This window comes from Neovison vison, chromosome 7 (assembly GCF_020171115.1).
Source record: "Neovison vison isolate M4711 chromosome 7, ASM_NN_V1, whole genome shotgun sequence".
In the NCBI taxonomy this organism is placed as follows: domain Eukaryota; kingdom Metazoa; phylum Chordata; class Mammalia; order Carnivora; family Mustelidae; genus Neogale; species Neogale vison.
This window is the reverse complement of record NC_058097.1, coordinates 139,978,509-140,003,249: the sequence shown is the minus strand read 5'-3', so window position 1 is coordinate 140,003,249 and position 24,741 is coordinate 139,978,509. Positions and strand designations below refer to the sequence as shown.

Here is a 24,741-nt window from a genome sequence, read left to right as displayed (position 1 = left end):
CTATGAATATCCACAGTATGTATACCATTGCCTTATTTGCTAATTCTACTTACAGTATAGTGTTTTTTTTTATACATTTTATCATTTGCTCACCAGCTCTGGGTATTCTCTCTTCAAACCAGAATGACAGCCACATGGAACAAAAATTTATCCGCGTATCTTCCTTACAGAGCCAGGTGAACATGGTGCCCATCAACAAACACAAATTAAATACTAGCTGAATTTTAGTTAAATAAGAAGAAATCTGTGAAGTCATTACAGAAAGCTTGCTTTGACAGCCATTTCTTTCAAGTACAGAGCTTTGTAAAATTATTATTCTCCGAAGGTATAAACATGTCTCATTGATGTGGCAGATTTATCTTCCAAATAATTCTAATGTTTCAGAGCTTTACCTGAGTCTGCCATCCTCTGCAGCAGCACCACCCGGTATAATCTTCGTAATAAATATGCCAGGGTCATCTCCAATGTGGGGATTATCTGTCCCTCCAGCAATACTGAATCCCAGGCCAGAATTCCCCTGGAGAAACAATAAGTAGACATTAAATGATATGGTGTCACCTAAACCTAGTTCCTCTTGCACTCCATGTTATCATCTTACTACTGAAATGGAAATCAGGTGATAACAGTCTTCCCTGCAAAGCTATAAAGTGCACTGTCAGCAGACAAAGGAAGGTCAGGAAAAACACTCAAGTTTGTCTCTGCATTGCAAGAATTGAAGAGGCCTTACATTTTTGCTTATTCAAAGGGTCTTAAATTGTTGCTTTTAAGAAAAGTTTCTTTTATACATCAATTAAAATGATCATTACAACATAGGAAATAAAGCTTATAAATTGTGTTATATATAAAAATACAAAAACATTAGTGTCAGTTTAAAAAATTATACATAGGTAGGAAAAAGAAATGGAAGGAAACCAGTTGCATGAAAATTGATTTGGTAGAGTAGTGAAATTTGGCTGTTTTAATTTTATTTCCAGTACTGTTATGCATCAAATAAATGTGTTCCTATATAACAAGAAGCTTTGGCTTCAGAAGGCAGGTTTCCCTTCTAGAGTTATAATAAATGTGAGATATTTTTCAGGAATAAACAGATTTTAATTTGCAATAGATATTGATAAGGAAAGTATTACCACCGCAGCTTGTAAATTTGATAGTTTATATTCTAATAAAGCTTTCATACTTACTCATGCAGATTACAGTAATTGATATCCAATGTACATACAACCTTCTGAAATCTGTATATAAGACATAATTAAAAGTCTTCCCCAAATTCACAAGCCATCTTACTTGACATATTTATTATTTACATATTTTTCTTTAATTTATATCTTCCAGACTACATTATATTTCCATATTATGTTCTGATGTTCCTTCTAAATCACATGTTATTTAAGCCATATCCATACACCTAGGTAGTGTTTATAATTATCCATTTAAAAAGACTAAATAATATTTCATCAAGATCATATCCTATTATTTATTTAACCAGTCCTCTATCACTGGATATTTAATTTCACTACAACCAAGATAGCTTACTAAATTTACAACTACTTGATTAATTCCTGCTCTTGGATAAAAAGAAATGAAGACTAAGAATTTAGTAGCTAATCCAGAAAAATTAATTAAGACACTGTCAGAAAAGTTCAGTGTCAAGATAAGATCAGCTACAACTTGACAGTTCTATCACTACAAATGTACAGTAACATTTAGCAATTTTTATTGACTGAATAATAAAAATTCCAGAAGGCTGATTTCACAATTATACATTTATGTTGAAAAGTTGAAATTAATAATTCAACCATAACAACTAAAATCCCATGCCTTTATACTTCTAACATTTCTCTAATTCTGTTTTTCTTTGAAAAAATGCAATGTTCACTGAACAGAGATATTACTCAGTAGCAGTCATGCAATCATAAACTTATTTAATATTTGTTACACACCAGCACTGTGCCTGGCACTGGACTAAGTTCTGGGAAATACAGCAGGGAATATGTCAGTTGATGAGGCACAAGAAGAGAAAGTACAGAGTGTAGGAGTGGCGGACAGAGGAAGGAAGCATAGGGAGTTTTCCAGAAGATGAAAAGCAGTTAGTTACTCTTAAGAGGGTCAGGATGGGAATGGGGAGGCAGACAGAATATTTCAGTCAAAGGAAGAACACATGTAAAATCCCTGAGGTGAGAAAGGGTATGCCACGTTCAAGACATAGACAGGAAGGCTTGAATTAAGAAAGCAAAATGAACTGGATGAGATAAATATTTACCATGAGTTCAAGAGAACCTATTCTTGGCTTTAAGTACCTACTGACACCAGATGACTCTACCGGTATGGCTGAGTAGCTACTAAGGGTAAGGCTACAGGGGACAAGACCAGATGATTTCTCCCTTCACGGAATCCAAGGAAGAGCAGAAAAGGCAGTGATATCGGGCATCTGGTAATCAATACACTTTCACTGTAACATCAACTACATTGTCAGGACAGCATTAAGGTGACTTACAAGGCAGTTTCTCTATGATCTAGAGATCCTTTGTAAGATCCATTTGGAAGGAAAGAATGGGAAGATGAGTATCCTCATTGTAATTTGGGTCTAGTTCCATGAATATCAACTGGAGTATACTGGTCTTACTAGAGTTGGCCCCTTGGATAATCATTTCCTGCATAAGGGGGTAGGGAAAGAGACAAGCACAGGCTGGGAAGTACACAAATGCTTTCTCCTGACAATATCAATATTTTTGGAGAGGGCACTCAAAACATTGCCATTTGCAAAACATATTCACTCTCTAGCTCTTACCCTTATCCTCTTCATTTCTAGTTTTGCACTTTTGCCCCCAGGAGTACTCAGCTGAGCTGCTGGCTCTTTTCCTGCGCAGCTGACACCATGACTTGTCTCTTGGCCTTTGCTCATGCTGCTTTCTCTACCAGAAACTTTCTACTACTCCTTTGCCTGGCCCACTTCTACCTATTATCCAAGATAAGGCTCAGAAGGCATGTGCTACAGATAATATTAAAAGATCTCAACTCCATTTCTCTGGGTAATCCAGTCCTCTCTTAAGTCTTTAACGATTTTTGTGTTTATCTATGCCATGCACTGTACTATTTTGAGTTTATATACTTCTGAGTCTGTCTTTCCTTTAAAGTAAGGAAACTGTGTAGTATTCATCTTTGTTCTTGGTACTTTCTCTGGCACACAGTACTGTTCAGTAAATAACTGACGAATGAATGAACAAACAAACCTACTGAGAATATTCAAGATCTAAAGGAAGACACAGAAAGGGCATAGTAAAAGTCCACAAGGTGTTCAGAAACCTAATATACAAGTAGAAGCCATTTTGTTCAGTGTTCTGCAAGAATAAAAATGGAAAGCTCAGGTATTCGAATTGTGGCTTAGCTGAAGGATGAATGATGAGACAAAACTGTCCAAACAGGGGGGATAGGCCGCTCTGGAAGGGAAGGAGGACGGTTCACTCATTGAGCAGCTGCTTTGTTGCTGGACGTGAGGGACCTGAGCATTTCCGGGGAGGTTAAACTGCACAACTTCAAAGGATTCTTCTGGATCTTTGGCTAGATTTGTAGGAAACCTATTGTTGCAAACAAAGAAAAAGGGATGTGCAGCGGTAGAAGTAGAGCACCATTGCATTTTTAAAGCTTATCCTGTGAATCAACAGATCTTTGAAGGGATAGTTTTGATGACAATCTAGCAACTAGTACTGTTTTTAGAATTGACGCTGATAAGGAGATCTGGTGGCCTTTGGATCCTAACACATATTCTCCTACCCTCAAATCTACTCTGAGGAAAAAGAAAGAATGGATCAGGAAATCCATAATGAACAGTGGTAGGTAGAGGCAGAGTGTCACTAGACCCGTGTTTCCAGTCTCACGGATTTCCAAAAGCAAATTTTGTGTTTCATTTAAAACCAGCTGGGCCTGGCCGGTCACCACGATTCTTTAGAGGATGTTCACGTGACTTCAGCTAAGGACGTTATTTAAAGTGTTTTCCTGCCTCTCCTTATTGTTCTCTCCCAGCCGTCCCTTTCAGGCCTTTGCTACCAGCCAGCAGCATTCAGTGGAGAGAGGGACAGATAACAAGCCACAGTGAAATTACTGCCTGCTGTTCTCCACAGCTGAGTCACTCCAGTCCCCTGACAACCATGGCGGAGCCAGCCAGCTGCAGGGCCAGACCCCAGAACCTCTCAGTTCCCAGCGGCGATCTCTCCATGTGAACAGGCAGACCCCTGGCTGACACCCTTAGATCCTGAGAATTGCGGCTAATTAACCGAGTGTTGATACTTGACCCAGTCCATGGCAACTGTGAGGTGCCACGCTTGTGAGGGCAGTCCTTGTACAGGGCTCTGGGTAGCTGCCGTTCCCCTGCAGCTGGGTACATTCCATGACTGATGAATGTGGCTGGCATGAACCATTCTTTCTCCTGGTTCCTAATCCTCCACATTTGCTGATTCTCCCCCAGAGCAAAGTCTGCTGCCTAGTCAAATGGCACTTTCTCTTTCCTGTACTATATTCTATTTCTTCTCAGAAAAAGAATCAACTGAAAGCAAAGACACTTTACTGATGGTTGCAAATATAAATATAATATTCTGAGAAAAGTTCCTCTTTCATTCAAAGTGTTTCTCTAAATGAAAATTATCCCCAGGGCGCCTTGGTGGCTCAGTGGGTTAAAGCCTCTGCCTTCAGCTCAGGTCATGATCCCAGCATCCTGGGATGGATCCCGCATCGGGCTCTCTGCTCAGCAGGGAGCCTGCTTCCCCTCCTCTGTCTCTGCCTGCCTCTCTGCCTGCCTCTGCCTACTAGTGATCTCTGTGTGTCAAATAAATAAATAAAATCTTAAAAATATTAAAAGAAGAAAAGAAAATTACCCCCAAAATGGGGTTACAAAAGAAGATAAAATGTCATAACCATAAGCATGTACAGAATTTAAAAATATTTATTTATTTGAGAGAGGTAGAGAGCTTGAGCAGGGGGAGGGTCAGAGGGTGAGGAAGAGAGAGGAAAGCAGACTCCCTGCTGAGTGCAGAGCCCAAAGTGGGGCTCAATTCCATGACCCTGAGATCATGACCCAAGCCCTAGCCAAGAGATGGATGCTTAACGCACTGAGCTACCCAGGCACCCCTATAGAATTTTCTATTTATAAGGAATTTCTTTGATTTTTTTTAGAAGTTCTTATTTTAAAGTATTGTTTAATCTAGTAATTCAATTCTAAGAATTTATTGTGAAGAAACATTCAGAGATATGTACAAAGATTTGTGTTCAAGTCTTTATCACAGTATTATGTTTTTAATGTTAAAACCAAAAACAAAACAAAAAATTGAAAGAACAACTCCCAAGTGGAAATGAACATTCAAATGATGGAGAAATGGTTAAAAACACTATGGTACATCTATCTGAATGTGGGACTATTTTGGAGCTATTAAAATTGTAGTGATAATGACAACAGGAAATGCTAATTATGCAAATGTGAGAGAAAAAAGTATATGGAATTTTAATTATAGTATGATCACCACTGAAGATATTAAAAGCAAATGATTTATTTTTAATGAGAAAATTATTAATCACTAATTAGTAACAGTAAAAATGTTTAATAATTCAAAATAAGAGGGAGACTTTTTAAAAAAAATTATAAAGTTCTAAATAAAACAAAAAAAATCAAAATACTAAAAATTTTCCCAAGAACACTAACATTTATTGCATATTTATTCTGAACTAAACATGACCTAAATATTTTTTAATTCCCCATTCAGTAGATACTATTTCCTCCTTTTTATATGTTAAAAAACAAAAAACAAACAAATGAAAAACCCCAAGGCTGTGAAGAGTGAAGTAGCAGCTTAACACAGAAAACAAGTGAACAGTGGATTTCAGATTCAAATCAAATTCGTTTGGCTCCAAATATTATTTTCTTTCCATTATATCACATTGCCTTTCCTGGGTTGAAAAATAATAATTTGATGGTGGATACATAGTAAAAATGATCATACTAACAAACCAGTATTTTGGATTTTTGAAAAAAGTCTAAACTACTTCTATCAGTATCTGAAAATATTCAAAACAAATTCTTTTTACTTTTTGGTGGGGGGGCAGGGTTTGAACTCACAACCCTGAGATGAAGACCTGAGCTGAGAGAGAGTCTGATGCTTACCTGACTGTGCCACCTGGGCACCCTAGAAAATTTCTAATGGAAAAGCATGGATTTGGGCCATTTAGACCTGGTTTTGAGTGTCAGCTTTGCACTTATTAGCTATTTGACATTGGCTAAGTTTTCATCTTTGAGTCTAGTTTCTTCATCTGTACTATGTAGATAATACCTACCTCACAGTAGCATTACGTCAAGTGTCTGCCTTTGGCTCAGATCATGATCCCAAGGTCCTGGGTTCGAGCCCCGCATCCAGCTCCCTGCTCGGCGGGAAGCCTTCTCCTCCCTCTCCCACTGCCCCTGCTTGTGTTCCCTCTGTCACTGTCTCTATCTCTCTCTGTGTCAAATGAATAAATAAAATCTTAAAAAAAAAAGATAATTTAGTTAAAAGTTCTGAATGTGGGGAAAGGGATGTTTAGAAAGGGATGTTTAGTCCTAAAAAATGTTAGATAAATAAAGGCTAGATAAAGACTCAAACTCTTCTAAGCTTTAACAGTCATGTCCTGTTTTGAGTAATATTGAAATTTTATATATCCTGTTGCCAACTGCAGGAGTCCTATATACCTCCCTCATTCCAGGAGGAACTAGATGCTCCTTTAACTCTCTGCCAAGAATCATCAATATATAGGTCTATTTTCTGCACAGCTGCTCCAGCAATGATATTAATTTTTATTTAGTATTACTTATACTGCAAAATCATATGCATATTGTTTTCGGATATATCATCATGCCTCAGTCTCCAATCTGTAAGTTTCTGATATACCCCCCAACTGAAAATTACTAGTGCAAAATTTGACTAGTGATTAGCACACAGAATAGTGAACAAGATAAGTAGATAGAAGGAAGATATCAAAAAAGGCTAAAACAGACAACAGCAAATTAAAGGAATCCTCTAGCTATGTGGCAGGAGAAAAATGTCACTTGAAGGTCCATTGGTTAGCAAATAATCTTCTAAATTGTCTTGGAAGATATTTTATTTTAGGCAGTAAATCTGGAATGGTACAAAGGATAAAAAGATGTCTTTTTTCATAGACATTACTTGTTGAAAATCATTCAAAGTCTTTCTCACATCCACATTCTATAGCATACTGCAATATCAAAAGATGAATAGCCACAGGCCTATTATTATAGTATAAAGATATGAATATAATTCAGACATTTCTAACTACTCTTGCTTGCAGTTATCTTTATAAAAATTTTCATCCTAGAAATGTTTTAAGACGTTATCCAACAATCCATGTATTTCTGAATAACATTCTTAGTCTAGGGATAAGAGATGCCTGTTTCCACTTACTTAGAAGATCTACAAGTTGCATTTAGGATTTGCTCCTGAGGAGCCACCAGAAGGTCTGTGTTTGGGGACTGGTAACTGGAGGAAAGTGTTGTCAGGGTTTGGGGGGCTGTGGAGAGGAAGCAGCAGGAAAGAGAATGCTAGTTTACAATAGGCCAAAGAACACATGATAAGTAAATGGTGATAGCGTGAAGGTAGATTACTGTTTTTGTGAAACAGTTTTCTTCTTAGGAGAGACACATGGTAGTGGCTGATGGAGAGGAGGCAGGAGTAGGGGAAAGATTTTAGAGTGTGGCAGGGAGAGGACTCAAGCATGTCTGTGGGCCAAGGGAAAGAAGCTCCTGGAAAGGCAGAATGAAGGTACAAAAGAGAAAAGGAGTCCATGGGAAGCAAAGTCCTGAAGAAGGAGGAGTGAGAATAGGGTCTAGAGTCTGGATTTCTGAGCGCCTACTGTACATGTGGTCTAACCACATGAAGGAATACGTGGTATTCCACGTACTCAGTCGGGGGGGTATATCAGAATATATCAGAATATATCAGATGGTATTATGAGATGAATATATCTTTACAATACATATTTAGGTAAAGAAAGGCGAATACAATATAAGATTTACATTTATAATACATAGGCATAGAGAAGTTTGAAAGTATATTCACCAATATACTAAAGTTACTTTCAATGGATTTCAGAATTATAGATCTTTTTATTTTTGTCATTTTAAGCAAGTCCATCTTTAATTTTCCTTATAAATATGTCTCCCTATAAACACACACACATACATTATACTTATAAAACATGTTTAACAAAGAACAAATGGCAGTTTGTTTTTCTAAGATAGCATACCTCAGCCTTAGGTGGGAAGGGGGTACTATTCTATTTGGGATAAGAATGATCAAATTACAACAAAGGAGTTAGAATGTTATTTTAAGGCAGAAGAAGTTACAGGATCATTTTCAGGTACAGGAGAAAAAAGCTGAAGGAGTTCTTAACTGACAGTGTCTTTGTCTTACACATTTAGATGTCAGGACACCAAAGGGAAGTCTAGAATGAATCTGGAGACTTACATAAAGCAGTAAAGGATTGGAATTGCACCTGTGAGGCAAGAGAGACACCTTAGAATCAGTAGAGGTCTGCTGAGCAGCACTGAGATGGGCCATCATCAGCATGGTTACGGGATTTTCTCCCACAGCGCTTAGTAATCATGAACAATGAGAAGGAAAGGTATGGTTGCTTTAGGGCTGAAGTTTGAAAATCAAATGTGGCTAACTCTCAAAGGAATGAGGAATGCAAATCAGAAAGGATAAAAAAGGAAGAAAATCCAGGAATATGCTCAGCCTGGAAGAACAGAAGTGGGTAAAAAGATTGAGATCATGACAAGGTCAAAGTACAGATTCATGGAGAACAGAGGATGGAAGAGGGACTAGCAGGCTGTGGACACTGGGGTTTCTGGGCTCAAGATTTCAGGGATGAAGTAGTACTCACTGATAGTCACATGAGTATAGTAAAGGTTACATGAACACGTTAAAATGATGATCCAGTCAGAGTCCTTTGTGGCTGACACTGAAGTTTCCTTGGAAGATGGTAACAAAAATAGAGAAGGTAAGGAGGTCAAAAATGTTCAGTCAAAGTGGGCAAAGATAAGGTTAGGGGTAGAGATAAGAAGAGGGGTAGAATGTGAAGCAGTATGGCAGTTAAAAGAGTTACAAGTAGAGGCACAAGATGTACCAAGTCCTAAGAAGAAGAAAGTGATTGACTTGTTCAAGGAATAAAATGAATCCAGAAGAGCGGTAGACTGATAAGGTAAGGAAGGAGAATGAGGTTAGATATGGTAGCAATGGGTCAGACACTGGTGGTGTAAGGTTTGTGTGTCATGAAGATTTAAAACAGGAGAGTAATCTGGTCTGATTTAGTTGAAGATTACACTGGTTGCTTTTTAAAAACATTGGAGAGAGCAAAGGAGAGGACAGGAAGACCAGCGGCAACAGCCCAGGTCAGAAACTGATGGTGGCTGGATCAGCTGGTAGCAATGGGGGTGCCATGACTTGAGACATGACTTGGAGGTGGAACTGACAGGATTTACTGATGGCTAGAATTCTCAAGGAAAGAAAAGAATCAAAGATGGTGCCTACCTGGGCAGAGATGTCCTATGTCATCTCTATATGAGATGTAAAGACTGTGATATGGGTGGAAAAACCAGTTGACAAGAGGTAAATCAAGTTGTAAGTTTGAGAGATCTATCGGTATCACTGGAGTGGCAGAAAAAAAAAAAATACCAAGGTCTTGAGAAGGAATAATGGTAATTGCTAACCCTCAGGGATTGCTTTCTACATGTCAGGCGCTGTACAGAACTTACAGCTCCCTTTTTAATGACAGTTAAGGTACAGGCAAGAGGGCACCTGGGGGGGGGGGCTCATTCAGTTACTTGTCTGCCTTCTGCTCAGGTCATGATCCCAGTATCCTGTGACTGAGCCCAGCAACAGGATTCCTGCTCAGTGGGGAGACTACTTCCCACTCTCCTATCCCTTTCCCCTTTTCAATCAGATAAATAAGATACTTTAAAAAAAGATACTGGCAAGAAAATAATGGTGGTAACTGCAAGAGTATCAGGAATACATGCCAGGTATAGTTATTTCCAACAGCTCTGAGGGTACATGCCCTCATGTTTTCTGAAGGCCAGACCCAGGAGTATGGGCTTTCCTAGAGAAACTAGGTTTTTGTAATAAGGAATGACATGATAAATGTGATATTTTACCATGACTAATTTGAGGAGGACAGTGTGCAGCCAAAGCAAAAATAGGCTTAGTGGAATGAGTCAGAAATCAAGGAGAGTAATTTGGGACCAAATACAATATTTGAACTATGAATTCCCAAGATCTGATTTAGGATGTTGTCAGTGACATTCAACTACAAAACTGCCAAGTGACCTCTCTCTTGTGCCCTGCAATCATATTTAACTGAAATGCCATTAGAAGCCAATATACACTTCTCAACAGCTCCCAACATTGTTTCTCAACTTCTTGATCATGTTTTTCCAATGTAAGTTGGTAACAATGGAGTCCCTCTCTTGTATCCCTATTATGCCATGTATTTCCAATGACATTTCTTCTTGTGTTTTCTGAAAACTTCCAGAACATGTTGTGTATGAAAACTAAGAAAGAAATGGAGAAGCTCATGAGGTACTCAATTACCCTATCAAGGAATCTGAGACTTATCCTTGATTCTGCCTGCTCATCCGTCCTTATACTTTATTAAGCATGTGTCTTGTTGATTCTACCCCTAAAATATTTTCAGATCCATCCAGCTCCTCTTGACTTCTGTCATCACTGCCCCAGCTTAGAATTTCATTAGTTTTCCTCCTTGTTCTTCGGGATTCCAGCACTAATTCACTTCATTCACATTCATGGAATGAAATCAAATATGCTCAGAATAACAGATCTCAAATGCAAATAGCTATGAAGGCCGACAAACTGTACAGGAGGGTATATGTGGCCCCAGGAGAAGTAAAATGACAGAGCCAGAGTGTGGTTAAATGGCAAATGATCTTTGTTCAGGAAATAAAATAAGAAGAAGTGAGGATTGAGCACATATATCTTATCTAAAGGGAAGAGACTCTTTAGCTCTTATGAATGGTTGCCATTCTAGAATGGGGGTCTAAAGTTGGAAGATTAATCTCCCCTCCTTACTGAAGTCAGAAATCAAATTTTCCTAAGTAAAGTATCATTTTTCAATGTTGGAGAATTATTAAGTTGAAATATATGTACATGGGCTCTTGGTCAGTTATGTTCCCTGTAGTTGGCAACTTGTGAGGCACATTCCATGGATGTCCCTCAGGTCAGCAGAGTGACTAAGGAAAATACAACCACAAACCACAGATAAGATCCTAGGGTAACTGTGTGTTGTATTTTTAAAAAACTGCTCACAACATTCTTCTGTATAGCATTATATATCCCTCAGCAGCATGTAAAGAAAAATGCCTTAAAGTAGGTCCTCACTTCCCCTTCATTCTCCTCTGTATTTTATTATTACATACAGCACATTTTATTGTACTTGTTTACATGTTTATCTTCCCTGCTCTACCATGAGCATCAACTCAAAGTATCAAAACTGAGTTATTCATTTCCTGTGCCAGAATCATGTAGCAACTATATGTGAAAAGAATTGAATACATTTTCGCACAAACTAAACTGACCCGCTTCCTCTGCCTAGAATACTTCTTCTCTTCTTCTCTTGTTTAATTGCCATTCACACATCAAAATTCATCTCAAATGCTATCTCACATTTTCTCCAGTGAGATGCTGATTGCCCTTTCCTCTGTGATTCCACATGACTTCATTCATAATGTGAGTAAGACCATAAAGCTATTTATATATGTGTCTCTCTTCCATTAGATTCTTAGCATCTCGAGGACAGGGGCCATATTTTATTTGCATCTATATTTCTAGCTCTCCATTCAATTCCTGGTGACAGCAACTACTCAATAAATATTTGCTGAGTTAAACTTAATGGAAGAATACTTGAAATAATTTGTGTGACTAAGCTGATAAGGAAAGGTCAGGGGAAGGGGGTTATTTGGTTTTAATGTAAAAGGTCTAAAGGTTGAGTTGCCTATTCTGCATTTGTTTGAGTACGTACAATGTGCTCAACATTGTGTCAAATTGTGCTAACAAAACACCAAAAAATATGTTCCTTGTTTTCAAGGAGCTTATGGTCTAGTTGGGGAGATTTGCCATATATTCAAGAACAGTGTCAGTGTGGCACAATATTTCAAATTTGTCTTTGGCTCTTCTCTTCCTGGACATTGTGAACAACTATGTGCCAAGTTCTGTTGATTCTATCTCTTGAGTACCTCTAATTTTCACCCTTTTATTTTTATCCCTATTGCATCTATCCTAGTTAATTTCATTTCCCATTTTCCAGGATATTGCATAATGCCAAGAATGATCAGTTTCTATACCACTTCTTTTGATTCACTGTATTTCAGAAGTTCAATTTACCCATTTTCTCTGCAATCAACATTTTGCATCTACTTTTTTCTATTCCAAATCTTTGAAAACCAAGAACTGTTGACTAAAACAATCTTTTCTTTTCACTCTTTAATGAGGATTTTAAAAATGAGGATTTTTTAAAAAAAATACTGATTTTTAGGGTTGTCATATATATATAATTTCTAGTGTTTCCTGGCAGTAGTAACTTGCTACTGCCATGTAACTCTCCTTTGAAGTGATAACTTAGAAATAATCAACTGTGACTCTGGCTAAACAAGCCTTCAACCCATACCCCTAACTCTACTTCTACCTCTACCAATCTTGATTAGGGCAAGAAGAATGGTCATAAACAGTTGCTATCCTCTATTCAGCATCACTGTCTTAGAATGGATTAAGAAAACAAGCACTAGAATAATTTCTGATATGTTTAGATCCTAACTCTATCTTATCTTGGCTATCATCCTGAACAATTCTCTAAAGATGAAAGATCAAAAGTATGTTTGTAAAAATAAAATATTATCTTCCTTTTTCATTGTGTTTACCTTTGCACTAATGGTGCAAAAGCAATGGTGGGTAAAACCCTTGGTGCCTTAGCACAAATTAAGACAATGGCACCAAAGTGTATTAGTAATAATTGAATTGTTTATTAACCATACACTCACAATGAAAAAAAGTTTTATTTAAGATTATTTTCTATGAGGGGTGCCTGGGTGGCTCAGTGGGTTAAGCCCCTGTCTTCGGCTCAGGTCATGGTCCCAGGGTCCTGGGATCGAGCCCCACATGGGGCTCTCTGCTCAGTGGGGAGCCTGCTTCTTCCTCTCTCTCTGCCTGTCTCTCTGCCTACTTGTGATCTCTCTCTATGGCAAATAAATAAATAAAATCTTAAAAAAAAGAATATTTTCTATGAAACAGTGCAAGTTATTATTACTAATTTTAATTATTTTTATGTAATTTAATTATTTAATTTTTAAAAATCTTGACTTTTGAGTCCATAAGTTTGAAATATTCTACATGATGAAATGAGAGGCATGCCTACTGCACTCTACTGTATGGTTTTCTCAGGATGAAAGAGATTCTGCACTCACTTAAGTTGCAAGCTAAACTGACCACATTTTCATTGGATATCATGTTTACTTGAAAGAATAACTGACTTGTAAACTATGATTATTTAGTCTTGGGTATTTGGAAAAAACTTTTTTGAAAACCAATGAAGTGAATTTGTTTTTTTTTCAAGGAAACATCTGAAGGCATTTGTTGTCAATAGTAAAATTTGAGTTTTCAGGCAAATTATAATTTGGAAATTTCAGGCAAATTATAATTTGGAAAACTTGCATCTGTTACCATAAGCATGACAACCTTCCATGACTTAAAGACTTTTCTGATGAGATGAGTGGTAATGTTAACAAATAGAATTTTTTGATATTGCATAATGAAATATGTCAACATTTCAAAGGTCTGTATAAATATTTTCCAATTAACTAATATATGACATTACAAATCCACGTATGTGGTAAAAGTTCATTTTTTTCAAAAAGGTCCATTTAAAGTATAAGATAGATGCATAAATTTTAGTGTAAGATAGTACAAAAAGTTCACTGAAATGGTTTCAGATTTCACATATTAATTAACCTTTAAAAATTACCATTTGCCAAATTTTAGTGTAGTGTCAAAGGAGAATATCTGCAATTATCTGAAAAGGCTATGTAAACATTTCACCTTTTTCCATTCACATATCTGTGAAAAAATCATATTTTCCTCATTTACTTCAATTAAAGCAACATGCATAATAGATTAAACACAGATGAAGATAAAAGAGTTTAGATGTTAGATTAAGCCAGACATAAAAAGAAATTTAAAAAATGTAAAATAATGTCAATCTTCTTGCAAATCCTTTTGGCTTTGATAAACATAGCTATTTTTAACAAAAAACTACTTAGGTTTACATGTAATAGATTTATTATCATTACTTGTAAATTACTTAATACATCTTTTTTTAAATCCTCAGTTTTAATTTCTAATCTAATACATATTGAAAGGTAAAATGCATATGAACAATATGGAAGACATCATAATCTCAGGAAACAAACTGAGGATTGCTGGAGGGGAGGGGGGTGGGAGGGACAGGGTGGCTGGGTCATGGTCATTGAGGAGGGTATGTGCTATTGTGAGTGCTGTGAATTGTGTAAGACTGATGAATCACAGACCTGTACCCCTGAAACAAATAATACATTGTATGTTAATTAAAAAATAGGTAGCGAAAGCACCTTTCAAAAAGTAATAAGTAAATAAGTAAGCAAATAAAATGAGTTTAAGAGAAAAAAAGGTCATCATTAATTTTGAGTGAAAGAGATCCTGAAACTGAAATGTTTATTAAGAATTGCTGTTGTAAAAAGTACGAGATAATTCTCATAAAGAACTTAACATGGTACACTATAAGGCTCCAAAATTGCCAATAAGCTTTTGATACACTGAGTACACAGTAAGTGTTAGCTAGTATTAACAGGCTTCTTGAGACCACCCTGGATTCTCACTGTGAAAGAAGACTCAAAATGAAGTCATCATTGCTAAGAAAATCACTCAAAATAGAGTCAAAAGGATATTGAGGAAGTATGGCCCATGAAAGTCTCCTGTTTCAATTCTCAAAACACCATCGTTTGACTCTTGTCAATTGCAACTGCACAACCTCCTGAAACTCATCCTTCTACCTTGGACGGAAACAGAGATCATGAAAAGTCTGTTTGCTAAATAACCAATCATACATTAGATAGTTTAAACTCCACCAGCACCAATCATAATTCTGTCAAAACAAGTTATATAACTTCTTGGGTTTTGCCATTATAAGCCTTTATTCTGCACTCACAAGCAACTTGGAGCACATTTTTTATTTCAGTCGACTCTGTGCCTCCCAGATTAGGCAAACCCTAAGACCTCAAATAAATACGTTGGTTGCTTCACAGCCTCTTTTCCTTGATTGACACATACATTTTTCTCAGTGTGACTAAGTACTTAAGAGGCTGAGAGGCCAACTGCTCAAGGAGGGGAGGGAATAGATGGGTCCATCGTCACTTACTACTTATCAAATTAATAACACTATTTACAACCTCAAGACATAATATAAAGGGCCAACTCCTGAAGTGGAAGGAATTTCAACATGATGTGCTTTTCTGCAGCTGCCCTGAGATTTTAAAAGCCTGCACAGGCTACTTGTTTGAAATCTGGAGCACAAGCTCCCCCATGCCTGGTGTCATTTCCCATCTTTATACCAAGCATATCATCAGTCGAAGGCTTCTTAAAGCTATGCTGAGGCCATAGCAAGCATTTTCATTCCATCTGACTGACATATACACGGAACATTGGCAGTGATAAAGATTTCAGAGCCATTTTTAATTTTATTTATTTTTAGGCAATGCTGTTTGCAGAGTCTGTATCTTTTACTAAAAACAAAACAAACAAAACACCCCAAAAAAACCATCACGTATAGATTTCAGAGCAAGTGGAAATAAGCATTCCTTTGGGTCAGGAGGCCAAAGTCCTCTCAGCCTACATTGTCTCTAATCTCCAAATCTGTTCATCGGTATCCAAACGACCATAACTTCAGGGTGATGCCCATGCAACCTAGATTCAGGAAACAAATATTTCCTCAGAGCAAATAGACTCACAGATGTATGTTGGGAAAGGGGAGGTGCAGGTAGGGAAAGGCAGGCTATGTGTACTCCTTTGCCCTTGGGGTACACTCCTGCTTTTTGTGTACCACTGAGGATTTGGGTTAACATCTAAATACTATAGCTTTTGTAGGGGGCAAAATAATTTTAGGTCTCATGAATACTTGTTTCCTCTTGACTTTCTGTTTCACTTTCCTTCTCCCTCACTAGACTCCAGCCACCACGTCCCCCTTTACGATCCTTCCACCCTAAAATTTCAAACTCAATTTCATTTCTTCCTTGGGGGTGTTGTGTTTGCTCTCACGTTTCCCTCCATGACTTTTACAGCTTTGTTATTCAGAAGTCAGCTCACGTGTTACTACCTCAAAGGAGTAACATGTTTGTTACTACCTCAAAGGAGTAACACGTTTGTTACTCCTTTGACCACTAATAAACGCCTCCCCACCCCCACTCTACGGCACTCCCCATCTATCACCCTATTCTCTTCACATCATTTATCACCATCTGAATTTGTTTTGTTTGCTTATTTATTAATTGTCAGACTCTCTCCCTAGAGTGTAAGCTCCAGAAGGCAGGGGTTTTTCCATTGTGTTCATCCCTATCCTGTATTCTCAGTTCCTAGAACAGAGCCAGGCAAAAACATAAGCAATCAGGAAATATGTGTTTAAGAAATGAGTAACTCAATCAATCAGACACTGTACTATAGTGGAAAGAGTACAAGTCTTGGAGCTGATACATCTGCTTGATTCCTGACTTTACTTACTAAGTGTGCAACCTTGGGCTGGTTCCTTAATTCCTCTGGGTTTTAGTTTTCTCATTTCAAAACCGTGACAGACAGTTGCAAAGAATGTTTTCCTGTGTAAAAGCATCCAATACTGTTTGACACATAAAAATTGTATCCCGCCCCCACTCAGCCTGGATACGTGTTACTTGCAGGACAAGTAATGCTTAGGTCCTTGATACCACAGAATTTACCATCTTGTGGGGAAGCAGGATATACAGATATAAAATGATATTGAATGTCAGTATATGTTAAGTGCCAAAGGAATGCCAGAGGGAGAAAAGAAACTTCCATTGGCTTCCTACCACCTAGAGAATAAAGGCTGACTTCATTTAGCATAACACATTTATGGTGCTTCATGATAGGACTCCACCTTGCTTTTCCACCCTCATTTCCCACTGGTGTTTTCTAGCTAAAAGCTATCCTAATCAACTCCACTGTATGTATATGGGCCTGAGAAACCTTGCAGCTTTGTTTGCTGGCTCTCCCACCCCTTACTTGAATTCTGCTGGCTCAGTGCCTGGAGTAATTGTCACCTGCTCCAGGAAGTGACCTCACGTTAACCCAGTCCTCAAAACTGGAAGCAATTGGTCCTATTTCTAAGGTCCCAGAGCAGGTGGTTATACCTCTTCTTTAGCAACTTTCCACTCCCTACTTTGTGTTTGGAATGTATGTGTATTTGTTTTATCTCTCAGCTTCATCTTCAAGAACAGGAGGTCAGCAATTGTTTCCGGTTTATCTTTGTCATCTCACATCATAGATGTCCCCAAAGTAGTTAGACATAGTGAGATGAATGAATGAATGAATTTAAAATGAAGAAAAAGGAATGAAGTGGGAGACTCAGTTTTCTACTGGGGTCTTTCAGTTTAAGACTGTGCTCTTCCACTTAGATTATGCCCATTTTACAGTATTACAGATTAGGGATGGCAAATGGTTTTTATAACTTGTGCCAATCCCAATGGACTCTGAAGTCTTCCTAGAGCACTGAGTTGAAAAGGCTCTTGAGGGATGCCCATGCAGGCGTGAAAATTCCATGCCACACAATTTAGTATGGTGCCCTCACATATTACCTTCTATTGGCCATCTTGTTTCATAATTTTTACTCTTAACATTTTATTACTTTCATCAGAGTTTTTTGAGAACCAGACCCATGAATAACTCATTTTTCATATCCTATCTTACAAAATGCTGAACACAGTGGTACTCCTTAGCTTTTGAATAATGTTCAACCTTCTTGGCCCTGCCCACAAAAGCCCTTTATGATCTGTTCCTGCCTTCTTCTTTTCTCATCTCCCTCCATTCCTCTTCTCTGCCTCTTCTTATAGTATTCTGAATATAACCAAGTCATTTCCATTTCCATGCCTGCCCCTCCCCCCCATCACCCCCAGTTCCCATTCATCTAAACTCCGCTCAAGCACAATCTGTCCTACAAAGCTTGAATGGCTCACCAGTTGAGTTTATATGGCAGGCTTTTCCTGTGGTCCCAGGGCACACTGACCTTCCTTCTGCTGCCACAGTTACATCACTGCATCACAAACACTGGCCTCATAGGGAATGAACTACATTAATTTTACTTAGGAGCACAGGGTAAATATGCTAAAAGTATTTGTTGAATGAGTGAGTGAATGAGAGGTTTATTTTTATTGATCATTATTATGTTAAGCACTTTTATGTGTTTTATCTTAGTTATTCCTTAAAATAGTCAATTTAAATATCTGTTTATTTTTTGTATTCTTCTACCTGTTCAAAAGATTAGGCAATTTACCTTTTGAAGAAGAAGGAAAAAAAAAAAAACACCTCATTCAGCCTCCTGCTGTATGGAGATGTGCACTAGAATAATAGTTTGCACAACAGAAGCCTGAAGGAACTAATTCACCTCCCTGGCTTCCCTGTAACTCCCTAATCACAAGCAGAATCCAATCAGACTTTAGAAGAAAATGAGGCTTGAATGCTACTTCATATTCTTCTTAGAGTCTGTTCTCATCTATTAGAGTAAAGTTCTGCCTAAATCACTTTTCTCTAAAGAGCTCATATTTGACTAAGGATTCAAGAACACAATATAAAATATTTAATTCTCAGCATCAATTCTAGAATATATCTACATCTGAAGGTAAAGTAAATAAACTAAATTGGAGTGCAACAGAGAGGTATATATTTCTTTTAGAAGGTACTTAACTAGAGTATAAAAAATCTCTTTGGTTCTTCACTTATCCTTTTAAAAGCAGCAGCAGAAAGATGGGGGTATTTATTTTCTCCTACTTTGCAGGGGAGATAAATTTTATGTTTATGATTTGGGCAATACAAAGATATTTTCCATTTACTTCTTTGATTCCCTAAAATGTCTTTCAGACACTGAAGTCGAAGGGTAAGTAGAGCTGACAAAAAAGCCTTAGTCTATCATTGTACTTTAGGCAGGTTAATAATTCTCATTGAGACGTAAATGTGACTTGCCACATTCTGCCACTTTCAATCCTGTTGTGAATATACTTCAAAAGCACAACGTGTTTATAAAGTCCTCTAAGATCTGCCACCTCACAATAAATGATGAACCAATTTCCAGAATATTGGCTTTGACCTCAAGCAAATTATGCAATAATGCTTCCTTGAAAGTTTTTGTGCATGCGGCTCCTTCTCCCCCAGAAGATACATCTAGCAGATGGCAAAAGTGACAACCTCAGAAAAAAATGAAAGCTGAGTTGAAAACAGCAGCTTCTTTAGAAGGTCAGGACACAAATCGCTGGTAACAAAGCACAGCACAGCATTTTAGGGACAGAACCTTATTATCCCAATACTGTCATTTCACTGCCTTAATGTTGGATCGGGGGTATGTCTGCCTAAGGGTATATTGCTCTCCTTCTAGAATGAAGACAAAGATTTTAACTACCATGGCAGAGCAGGGGCAGTTAAGACTATATGCAGATGAAAGTTTTAGGGTATTACTACCAAATTCTTATATGTGGTGTGAATTCATATACATTATGTAAATTTCATATATATATGTGTGTGTGTGTGTGTGTGTGTGTGTATGCATGTATATGCCTTATAAACACAAACCACAGTGAAACACGATCTTCTGAATAACCAACCCATTGGAATGCTACCTTGGGACATCTGAGAAGACTTCCCCTAAAAAGGCACTAGTGGAATTTTTTACACAGGTAAAACATTTTTCTATGATCACTTTTCACGGCAGGTCTAAACAGTTCCCGTTTGAAAGCCCGAATGTCCAGAACAACATCTGTATGAAAAATAGATTCTCAATTGTAGGCTAGAACATTCATTCATTCTTTCATTTATTCATTTGAAAATACTGAACTTGTACTATACATCAGGGTTATATTGGCATTTAGCTGATGGTCATATCTAGAGTTAATATTAGATTAAAGAAGTTACATGGAAAGAAGTCTTCTTTTTGAAGATATGCCCTATTTTTACTTAATTTTTACCCAGCTCAAACGAGCATATACATCAAGTTTAACAAAAGAAGTTTAATAAGAGAAATTCTAAGCCTTTCACTTCTTAAAAAATGCTTAGGAACAGTACATGAATCTTTATACATTTTGCTTAAAGCATCATATAAAGTCACCTATTAGCAAGGTTTTACTTAGAACCTAAAGGATCATTTATTAAGAACTGTGGGTGTGGTTATGGACAAAAGCAAGTGCAATGAAAGAATAGAGAATTCACCTGGTATCAAAAGCCTCCTACTGACTTTGTACTGGAACATTTGTTTCCTTTTTGAGTAGGATATAGCCTGCATAATTTCCACTAACTTACCGCCCCCCCTGGCCCCGCCCATCTCCAGGCTGGAAGAGAACTAGGAAGAGAATTGGCTTGATGCCCAAACTCATTTTCAATTTCAATTCATCTAAAGACAACTGGCAAGAACTGCCCAGGCTTTGGGTGAGGTGAATTCCTTTTTACTCCTTGAAAAAATAAATAATTTTTCTAAGGTGCCTAATGTCTACAGGCTTCTCTGAAAATCTCTCTCCTATTTGTAAACTATGAAACCTTCTCCATGGCCCAGAAATTTCACTGTTAAAAGATTTTCAAGTTACATATCAGAATGTAACATAAAAATAGGGAAACAGTATTCCCAAATGGGAATACAGGGGTGGGCACTTCAGCGACTCCAGAAAGCTGCTAATTTTGAATACCACATTTATTTCTTTTAACCCTAAGAGGGGGTGGATAGAAATTATTTGATTATGTGACTGGGGACATGGATATAATAGCTTAACATCCATTCTTTAATGTTGTTCCTCATTATGGGTCTGAAAAATGTTGGTACCATATCTTCTCTCCATCAGGGATAAGGAAAAAGGGTCCAGATAAATTAAGTGGTGGTGTAGACAGACTCACATGGCAGGTCTGCAATAGTGGTGGGTAAGAATGCTGGATGATAGATACTGAGACTGAAACCTTTCAGGCTACAAAGATAAACTATGTTTCCTTCATTAGCAATTAATGGAAGAATCCAGACTGGGTTTCATGCAGTAGCTCTGTACTTTGCACCCAGCCAGCAAGTTTTCGTTATGGCCAGTCATCAAAATAGAACTAAAAATACAAGAAACAAGTTAAGTTAGTCGTGTTAGGCATGTGCCAAAGTAAAAGTTCTGAGCTGTGTTTAAAAGCACAATATGCAGCCTTTATTAGCATGGAGTTCCTAGTATCCCAAATAACCACATCACCACATTTGGTTGTCATATGTTTGGTGCTGGTGGTCAGTTAGGGATTCACACAGCAACAAATTTCAATTATAAATATTCCCCTGGTTTCTTATGTTTTCTTCTACTCCACTGAACTCTTGTTCATTCATTTAGTTAACAAATATTGAGTATCTACTCTTTGTGTGGCTATAGGTGATGTGCTGGATATGTCAAGGTGAACCGGCACATTCCTGACTTCCCGGGGCCTCCATTAATCAACCAAGTTTTATATATGAAAATGATTTGCAGCTACAATCTTATGCAAGTTACTTAACTTCTCTGAGTCTCTGTTTCCTCCTTCTGTAAGGAGGGGGGTGTAATAATATCTGCCTTGCTGGGCTGTTGTATTTCTGTCTTACTCACAGTTTCATATGCCTGGCTCCTTGACATACAGTGGGCACTGTATGTTCATTACAAAGTATGAATATGCCGATTACTTAAACAGTGAGACACATTAAATGGAAGCAAATATGTGGGACAATATTGTTTCTCCTCTCTCTTTGTAGGTACAGTTGTAGATGTTTTCAGCAGTCAGTGTGTCCACTTCTATTTGCCTAGCCTCCCCCTTTTTACCTTGCTTATTTTTTATTTTTTTATTTTTTTTTACCCTTGCTTATTTTTAAAGACCGCTTGTGCAAGTTTCCATATAACATCTTTATACAATGCTGAGAGACAGAGCGGGACTTACTAGCTCCATTTTCCAAGTGAAGATGGAGAAACTCAGATTGACTTTATCCAAACTAAATTAGCCAATCGGTAGCAAAAATAATTCTTGAGCCAAAATTTTCTCACTGGGAATTTGGTACACTAAGAACATCTGGGGAGAGGACATTGCAATGTCCCGTAAAGCTAGAAACTCATAAATCAACTGATGACCAAGGATGCTCTGTTCACTGACATTTTTGCTCCAAATTTTGTCCATAGAATCCTGTGACCCGAGAGCTCACAACTCTAAATCCACTGCACAACGGACATTATAGGTTGAATCTCTGGGATACTTGGGCAAAAAAGAAAAGGTTTCAAGGCTGTATTTTGGGACATATAGACTCATTTTAAGCATATACTAGGGACTTAAAAAGTGTTTGTGGGCGTAAATAAAGTACTATTCTTTTTTATTTTTTTTAAGATTTTATTTATTTGACAGAAAGAGACACAGTGAGGGAGGGAGCACAAGCAGGGAGTGGGAGAGGGAGAAGCAGACTTCCCGCTGAGCAGGGAGCCTGATTCAGGGCTGGATTCCAGGACCCTGTGATCATAACCTGACCTGAAAGCAGACACTTAATGACCAAGCCACCCAGGTGCACCAAATAAAGTACTATTCATTTCACCATAACAGTTCTTAGATGTATTGTTTAAATGAGGCAGCATTAACCCTAAATTAAATGGAGGGTATCTCATAATCTTGTGGGAGAGACAGAGACTGACCACACTCACACGCATGTTACTTGGTGAGAAGGAGAAAGCAATTCATTTATTCTACCTAAGGAGAGAGGAAGAATTATGGTTCTAAAGTCTAGTACTTTTAAAAGGGTAATTTATTTATTTATTTCAAAGACTTATTTATTTATTTGAGAGAGAGAGCATGAGTGGAGGGAGGGGCAGAAGGAGAGAATCTTCAAGCACATTCCTTGATGAGCACGGAGCCTGTTGTGGGGCTCAATCCCATGACCCATGAGATCACGACCAGAGCTGAAACCAAAAGTCAAAGTCAGACACTCAACCGACTGAGCCACCCATGTGTCCATAAAAGGGCTGTTTATTTAAAAAAAGAAAAGGGGGGTAATGATTAAAAAAAAAAAATGGAAGAAATGGGACCTTGAAGGAAAAAAAGTAACATTTGCGGGGATAGGACTGTGGGACATGGATTGTGCTAGGTGCTCTCTGTAATGGAGACTATGAGTTTTGGTGTCAGACTTTGATTGCACGTTTTTGCTTCTTAATAAATGTACCATTGGTAAGATATTTACTTGCTCCTGAGTCCATTTCAACATGTATAAAATGGATATAATAGAACCTACCTCACAGAGTTTTTGTGAGGATTAAAAATAGTTAAAGTTCATAAATCATCTGTAACAAGTACTTCACAGAGTGGACATACAATAAATTATACTTGATTTTATATCAATAAGTCATACAATAAGTGAAAGATACACTGCCAGGAGTTATCAGATCTTGGTATAAGATGTTCTTAAACTACATGCTCCCTCCATAAAACACCAGGGTAAAGTCAAATTTAAGCCTTGTCTACATCACCCTTGACAATCAAACCACATGATCCAGAACTAGACTCTGCAATCATGCTATGAGGTTTCTCTTGCAGATGAAGCAACTTTAAATCTCATACCTTCAGTGAGTTTTGGCGCTAAGCTCCCGTGTTTGGGACGGGGGACTCTCCTTAGTCAATCCTGCTGTGCAGTGACTTGGGGTTCAGAGTTTCCAGGGTAAATGCTAGCCTCCTACCTGTGGCAAGGTTGATATATATATTGCTACCAATGTCTAAAGCACTTTTCTTGCTTGAAATAGGGGCCCAAGAGACAACTAAGTGGATAAAGAGAGAGGTATTTTTTTTTATATATATATCTTACTGTATCTTTCCTGGCTACTGTTACGAACACCCATAAGCTGGTTTACTTACTAGGTTATCAGACATAGAAGAAATTATTCTTTAGTTGAGGTATGCATTCTGATTAGTTTCAAAATGGTTTTGAAAATGTATTCTATTCAATAAAAAGAGAGCCAGGAATTGCCAACATTATGTTTGGTGACTCATGAATATAAAAATAAATTCTACTTTAGAATTCACAATATTGAATTTAGCAAACTATCATTCAAAAGAACTCTCTCCTAAAAGAAATCCGTTAATCAAGATTATTTTATCATGAACCTCAGATGACATAGAGTACTGTGGAGGCCACAAAGCCTGTCTGGGGGGGCATGGTTCTGGAGCTCATCTTCAAAATATGCTATGTCCCCTTGCTACAGGTTTAGCCAGAAAAACTATTTGTCCAAGGATGGTATATAGAGAGGACATAAAATATAACCTCCATGTCCTCTGACAAAACAAGTCTCTCTATGAGTTTCATACATACATTTCACCTGACAATGGAAAAGAGCAGGCTAGGGAAAGTCCTTAAATGTGTTATCTCCAAGAAGATACCTTTAACTCACAG

The 24,741-nt window shown here is 37.6% G+C and overlaps 1 protein-coding gene across 23 annotated transcripts in view; it reads right to left on the bottom strand.

The window, feature by feature from the left end:
• The window catches only part of DLG2 (discs large MAGUK scaffold protein 2), a 2,052,576-nt gene that overhangs the window by 567,952 nt on the left and 1,459,883 nt on the right, over positions 1-24,741 (bottom strand). For all 23 annotated transcript variants that reach the window (XM_044258404.1, XM_044258405.1, XM_044258399.1 and 20 more), the window contains one exon: positions 393-517. In XM_044258404.1, the coding sequence (XP_044114339.1) occupies positions 393-517 (125 nt within the window). The remainder of the gene's footprint in view (positions 1-392; positions 518-24,741) is intronic.